This window comes from Limulus polyphemus, unplaced genomic scaffold, assembly GCF_000517525.1.
Source record: "Limulus polyphemus unplaced genomic scaffold, Limulus_polyphemus-2.1.2 Scaffold2751, whole genome shotgun sequence".
NCBI lineage: Eukaryota > Metazoa > Arthropoda > Merostomata > Xiphosura > Limulidae > Limulus > Limulus polyphemus.
In genome coordinates this window covers 76888-84907 of record NW_013668361.1, presented here as the reverse complement: position 1 = coordinate 84907, position 8020 = coordinate 76888, and the positions used below count along the sequence as shown (strand labels likewise).

Here is an 8020-nt window from a genome sequence, read left to right as displayed (position 1 = left end):
ATGTGAAATTTGAAAATTTTACTGATGCACAAAAGTATTTTTAATCTTAAAATGAAAATTACTTTGCATGTTGGATAGGCAACATAGCAAAAAGAAAAAAAAAAGGACATGAGAAAATATTGCTTAACAAACCTTAAGACTTAATAAAAAAATTTTTATTTTGCATGTGAAAGCATTGTAATGTTTACTGATAATCTGCCAAATTTCGTTAACACATGCTTAGTAATTTAAAAGTTATAGCATGAAAACTATAAAAAGCACAATGTTTACAAGGTTGATCCCAGGGAATGAGCCCATGCTGAAAGAGTTAAGCCTCTTCATAAACAGATCTTGTTAGTCATCAAGCAGTTATATTCAAACAAGATAATACTGTGCATTAAAGCTACACCACATCTTACATATGGTACAATGACCAGTTAAACCTCATTTATAAATATTTTCAGTCTTTAAAATAACCACCAACAGAATAAGCCCTGTAAAAACTTAAGTACACATTAAGTGTGATATGGTTTGGTAACTACAAGATGTTAAACATGATATAGAAGTGGTACATGGTTAGATCAAAGCACCATGTTAATACTGTGTGTTTGCATACACATACATAAATTATAAATGAAAAGAAATATATGGTAGTTTCCCTATGTGTGGCTGAGATTGACAACTTAAATTTCGTAAACACTGTTTTCAATAAGAATTCTTCAAAATGAACAAATGAAATAAAGCATTATACTTGTAACAACCACATCCTACAAATGTTATATGCATATTTTTGAAAAAATTCAATTTCGAAAACATTGTGAAGCCTATACAGTGAAACTTATATCTTAATATCAATTTCTGTCACAACATACTTTAAACACAAAACTCCTTGTTTGACCTATGAGAGCTACTTATGTGGCTATAAACACACTGATCTTATAATAGCAATTATTCTGAAATCAGGTTTGTACACAAAATGTTTTCTCACCTGTCGACCTCATCTGGTCCATAACTGTTCATACGTCTTGTGTCCTCCTCATCTTCATCTTCTTCCTCATCTTCCAGCAAGTGGAAGGAGTGAAGCTGATCCGTAGTCATGGAGGCCATTTTTCTCTCTGTTAAAAAACAAATTCAGTTTTACTTATTTCAAGAGCTAATGTGTTGATTTACATTGCCTTCTTTCAAAGGCAGATCTAGTTTTTTGGAAAGGGGGTGTATTAATGAAGGTATTCTGCCTTCAGTGTTTGGCATATTAGCATTCAGAGAAGCATTTTAAGGCTATCCTCCAACAGTGGTAGCAAATGCTTTTATACAGGAAAAAATAATGTAATCAAACAATATCCTTCAGAGTTTTAACTTAAAAATCAACTTTCAAGTTAGTTGGAATAGAAAAGATGTAACAAAAAAACCTGATATTTATATAAGTTACACATGCTTTTCTAAGCTAACAAAAATGAAGCACAGGCACCTAATTTCTAGTATAAAATAAAAAATTGGACACTTTAATCATCAACACTCTTTCAAATCTATTTCAACATTTTAAAAATTTAGCTAGAAATTCCCTTAATATTTTCCAGCTTGGTGGTGAGTATAATGTCACCTATGAAATTTTCATAATAAAAATTAATAACTCCTATCTGAAACACACTTCAAAAACACAGCATAATAATTAGGAACGCTTAAATTTTTCCTACATAAAACCACACACTACCTTTTAAAATACGAAAGTAATTTCTCGATAAATTTATAATACAATAAAAACCACTACATAACATAACTATTTACTACACCACTACACATGATCTACATAACTATCGACTTGAAAGCCAGTTTTTATACATACACTAAAGTAGGCCTAACGACATCACATTCCTTGATACTTATGAGAGTACACAAGCTTTAACTTAAGACTGTACTAATTACAAAACATTTATTTCATCTTAGTGGTAAAAATATATAAAAAAACAAAAAATTGAGTCTTCTTAATAATGAAAAATTTTTTTAAAGATTTGTCTGCTTCATTTTTGGAGAAGGGAAGTCACCTAAGGTATAGTCTGATATTGAAAATATTATTCAACTGAAAATGTAACAGAACAGATATCTAGATATTTGTCTAATGATCACATTAGACCTACCTTCTTCTTCTTGCATTTTACTAATCTCATCTTCCGAAAGATAACTAAAGTGTTTTTTCTCAGAGCTTGAAGTGGGTTTTGTATCTTGCTCAAATCGTCGCTTCTTCTCACTAAAAGTCAGTCTTTCTGGATTTCCATCATTCACTTTTTTTCCAAATTCTAAACATTCATACATCAGTGAAAAGAAAATTAAAAAAGAAAAAAAAGAATGCTATCAAACCTATACATTATCATCTAAAATTCAAAACCTATATAACTAGCTTTTTCTGCTCATTGAACTGTTCACTAGATATGTTTTTCCTTCTATAGATCTAGAAAGGCTTGTTTTATTTCATTTTAAATAGATTTCACTTTCAACATCAAAGTGCATAGCAATATTTGAGTTGGTTTAAAAAATGTTCAGTTTCAGGACTTATGCCATATGATTTGGAAGTCATACTGTTTTCCTTGGTCCGAGACATATTAATAATCATCTACATATAGTATTGGAACCAAATTTAAGGTGCTTCTGGCATTTCAAAATAGCGAGTTTTACCTTTATTTTTTCAACATTAATCAAGTTGATCTTGAACATTCACTTCATTATCATAACTATTAGATTACATAAGAGCTAACAAAATATCTTTTTTATGTGATAGAAATAATTTAATATACTACAAATATTATGTACTTAAAAAACTCATATTTTGTTGAATGAAATTTACATATGAACATGTTTTAACACTCAAATTACTAAGATGTTTTTATACACGTGAGGTCAAAATATTACATTCTGTTCAGTAATTTTATGTTTTATGTCTGTTATAACATTGACAAAAAATAAAATAAAATGGGTAAAATCACTCTTTCTTTGTAAAATACATAATAGACCCTAGAAGTAATTAACAGGATTAATTGCAATTTTGAGGGTATATTTATTTAAATATTTTTGCATGACTGATCTAACCAACAAATCAGTGGACCCATAAACAATTTCTTGCTTAAATAGTTTATAAAAATATATTCAACCCCAACTCTCATCAGTAGTTCTAGGGTTAATATATAATTTCAGAAGATAATCAACCTAACTGATACCTATATCTATCAAAATCTTGTTGTTATACTAAATATCTACATCAAACTTCTGGAACTAGCAGCATGTTTTCAAGCCAGAACTTTAAACTGTAATGTTGCATGCAAATCACTAGTATTTGTTTATTTCTGTTTTGTAATGAATGAGATAACTAATAATGATATTATTTGGTTTTGGAAGTAATATAGAAATTTGCAACAAACATCAATAAAATATTTCATCTAGTAATGTTTTTGTATGCATTTTAGGCTTGATATAAAATTAACTACATTTTGTTTCCACATTCAGACAAGAATATAAAAATACAAAACATATATATATATATATATTACATCAATCTAGACAACTGTTAACAAATCAGCCTATATAGATTTAAAATCATGATAATACACAAAAATGAAATAACCTTTGGACGTGGAGCTATAGGAGGTTTGGCACCAGGCAGCCTAGAGAATCCAATGGGATCAACAACTGGCGAACTGTTGTTGCTACTGTTCAAACCACTGGTGTCTAGAATGAGAGGTTTAGGTGGGATGGGAGGGTATGAAGTGTGGGTGGGGGGATTCTTGCATCCTAAAGGCTAAAAACAATTTATAGACAGAAAAGTATTACTTTCTGATACACGATAGAAAACTTGAATATTTAAACTAAATTATTGATTAGGATAACTTGGTCACTTCTGATCTAAAAAAAGAACAAAAAGAAAATACAGTACTAAAGTTGGCAGAAACTACTTTACCATTGTTGTCACAAGCGTTACACCAAAACCAAAGCATACATTTAATTACTTTATAGTCTTTGCTGCTATATGATTACTTCATTTATTTGAAAAAACAAACAGAAAACTAATAATTTTAAAATTAAATTTGGAAATCCATTAAAAATATAACATGTACATTTGTAAGACAACTATTCTACACCCAGTTAGAAACTAAACAAATTGTGTTAAACAATTGAAATACTTAAAAATTTGTTAATTCAAAAATGAAGAACATATGTACCATCACAATAGCTTTTGTTTTCATTTTTGGCAAAAAACAACACACCAATAAGCTGATACATAAAATATCAGCTGAGTTTCTACAGACAATTCAGAAAACACATCCTCATATATTCTGCACAGGTTAGTCTAGAAAGACACTGACAAAATTCATAAAATAATTATGACATCATGCAAGTGTTGATGATGTCACTGTAAACATGTGCTCAAAGAAAACTTTTTTCATACTGAAAAAAATTAGGCAAGTTATATCCCAAATTAAATTGACTTGTAAAACAATAAAACAAACTCACTCAAAGAACAATAAACTGTGAACACTTTTATGTTGAATACCATATATTAAACAGTGATATAAAATAAGTGACTGGTGCAGTAATTTCATAGATTTACATACATTTTTACCCACGTGTAACTAACTGTTGAATAGTCTAAAAAAAAATAAGCTTTTTAATATGATACAATAAAAATACTATAACTTTAAATGTTTTTTTTTAGAGTAATGATTGTTCTTGTAAGATAAATATCAATACAGGACAATGCGTGAAAAAAAAACTATCTTTTTAAAAATTGAGAAAAGTTCTTGATGAAATTGTGAGCTTTTACATGCCTGGCTATTGTACTAAAGACAAAACTTTCATATTATAAAAAGGCATAAACTAGTTTATGGTCCATTATCAAGTTTAAAGTTGTTATACAGGGTTTGATATAATCGTGTCAGATAATACTGATAATAACAAAAGCATAAAATATACAGATCAACAGCTAGATCAGTGACAAGAACTAAAAAAAGACATTAATGTTGAAGAATCCAAGAGGCTACTTATGTAACACCAGGAACAATCTACTAGATCAAGATCATGTAACCTTTAAAAGAGTCATATAAACTGAAGCTACTGAGTTTTTACTTTCTCGGTGAGAAAAGATACTTCTATACAAACAATAGTAGGCAGCTAAAAGATCACAGAAATTTTCATTGCTAACTATTTCCTAACACAAATACAGTGTAGTAAAGAATTACCGTGCTTGTCTGGTGTACAGAAAATAGGGTGGTATTTGTAAACGAGTCGGAGATATGTGGCTTGGGTTCTCTTAGGTGAACTGGACTATTATCATCTTCAACTACTGGAAATGGTTTGATGATGCTTGGAAGCTCAGCCGAAACTTTATCTTGATCTTCAACCTTCTAATTTGTTGTGTGAGAAAGTATCCATAATTAAATATATAGAAAATACTTAGATAAATACAGGATTATAATGAAACATTCTGTTATCTGTCGCAATAAACTTTACAAGCCACACATAGGTTCTTTCAAAAACTTTTAATAGAATTGTTTGTTTTGATATAAACAAGTACTGAGGAACTTTTAAGGTGCTTTATAAATATTTTTAATACTTTAGAAGTTTTTGATATATTCTGAATTTTCTTTGATACATTATAGAGCATAAAATTACAAAAAAATGCCACAGATGCTTTAGTCATATGTACAATGTGTTCTGTTAAACACTTTTTAACGTGATATGATATAAAGGCTAATAATGACAAATACTGATATCAATTATGATCTTAACAATATACGACACATTTTGTAAGTTAAAGCAACAAAATGTGTGAATTGTCAAAAAAAAAAATCCAGCAACATTAATAGATATTCTCTGTTTTGTAATAACGGTAATCCTGAACAATATTCATTGACAGAAGCAAACAAAACTAAGAATACCTTGGTCACTAAAATAACAATGTGAAAACATGTTAGACAAGTTTTTCAGTAAGATTTTCAGCATACAGTTGTAACACATTTGAAAAAAAGGCAAAATAAAGAAATTATTATAATGTTTGAACTATTTTCAAATAGACAAGCCAAAATTATTAAACCATACTGCTAGTCATGTTAGTTGATCAATAATTTTTGGCTGATGTTCTGTTAACAATATATGTTTTTACTTTATATACATCCTAAGTATCTACATGGGTTCATGCAATACAGACAACAACAAATAAAATAATTTGTCATCACCAATTTTTAATTTTTCCAAACTATTTTTCAGATTAATTCAAAATTTACTGATTACTTTAATAAGAGCAGATGTTCAAGTTTTGATGGGCATGCACCAAAATATATTTACTGATATCACTCAAAAGGACCTGAGAAAAAAGTTATTACTAAAAAAAATATCCTTATAGTTTTAACATTTGTTACTGTCAAAATTACTAGAGTTAACATTATGTTTTAGGGTTAATCATGTTTAACCCTTTCCGAAGGGGAATCATTTTGTGTGCATGTCAGACGGATTTACTGAGTTACATTTAAAATTTAACTTAACTACTTTCTTATCATGGTATATAAATAAAATTGGCATAAAACATAGCTAATAATCCAAATTTTAACATTACATATATTTTAAGTTCTTAATTTTATAAGGTAATGTTAAAAAAAAATCCTTAATTTCCCTTTTTTGAGAATTGTGACATCTGCTCTCTAGGGATCCCCTCTTCTCTAATTTACCATTCCTCTAAGACGTATGATATTTAATGTAAACTACTCATTATAATGTTGTTATACCTCAGGCAAAGTATAATGTTTATATCCTTCAGTCATATATCATTACAGAGCCATAAAATAGACCCACTTGCTATGCCCATCTCTTACACTCTCTATATTATCTATAACAAATAGAAAGCTAAGGTTTTAATCCATACTGATTCGACCAAGCCCATATGGAAAGAGTTAATCCAATTTGCCAAAAATATTATATCTTAATAGTTCTCATTGTTGATGTTGAACAAAACTTTACCAATGATGTTGTGACCATAGCTCCATTTGAAGGAAGAGAGTGGAAGCTTCTTGTATCTTCATCTTGAAGTTGATCTTGTCTTGACTGATTCTAAAGCAAAAAGAAGTTTCAATTACCATACCTTAACAGCTACAATTTTTGAAAAGTCTACTATTCTGCTTTCAAACATAAGAAGTAACTGAGTTATGAAGCTCTGCAACTTCAGTCTTTTGTATAGACAACTGATGCTTCTGTATTCACACAAAATCTCAATAAAGAATGAAGTCTACATGCTTTTTTTTTAATACAGTGAACTAGATGCAGAAACCCATTATTAACCCAATGACCACCAGCTACTAACTTTCTGAGCAGCCAATGCAAGTCTTGCTATATTTCATTCCAACAATAAAACTAGTGGATGAAATTGTTTGAAACTTCATAAGAACTTTTATAAAAGCACGTAGTTTAAGAAACATAAAGCCTGTTACTTTTAATAAATTTAGGTTTTATTTCCTAATGTAATTTTCCAAGATATTAAAGATCATAATGCAACGTATTTATAAGAAATGATTACAATATTTATATTTGCTACAGATTTGAACTTATTACTTTTAATGTTTTAATACATTATTTTGAAATTCCCCAAAAATTGTATCCTCCATAAAATGCAAATTTTATCTATTTCTAATTTTTTTAATAATCACTAATATTTCTAAGTAAACCTAAACAATAAATGAGTATTTTTAACTCAGATTTCATGTTTATATATGTACATAAAAAAACATTTTAATTTTGTTTCATAAATGTGTTTTTATTTCAAGCTTATGTTTCATTGCAGTCATACTTTTGTTTATTATGCCAAATAAATCATGAGGTCAGCAGCGTGAACTTTGTACATTTGCCATAAACTATCATGCCTGTTGATGGTCACTATCGTTCATTCCAGCGCAGCCGCTTTCCAACATTACTGTAGATATGACAGTAAGAAAGTTTTTGGTACTTGAATATCATATCTTTGAACTTTCAAACAAGTTTATTTCAACATATGTCCTTGTATGTTGTT

The 8020-nt window shown here is 28.9% G+C and overlaps 1 protein-coding gene across 1 annotated transcript in view; it reads right to left on the bottom strand.

Annotated features, from left to right (window-relative positions):
- LOC106467814 (protein scribble homolog) overlaps window positions 1-8020 on the bottom strand; it is a 96061-nt gene that overhangs the window by 11917 nt on the left and 76124 nt on the right. The window contains exons 31-36 of the mRNA XM_022396009.1: window positions 6979-7068; window positions 5205-5369; window positions 3593-3766; window positions 2554-2587; window positions 2115-2273; window positions 968-1094 (exon numbers count right to left, since the gene is read on the bottom strand). Coding sequence (XP_022251717.1) covers window positions 968-1094; window positions 2115-2273; window positions 2554-2587; window positions 3593-3766; window positions 5205-5369; window positions 6979-7068 — 749 coding nt within the window. The remainder of the gene's footprint in view (window positions 1-967; window positions 1095-2114; window positions 2274-2553; window positions 2588-3592; window positions 3767-5204; window positions 5370-6978; window positions 7069-8020) is intronic.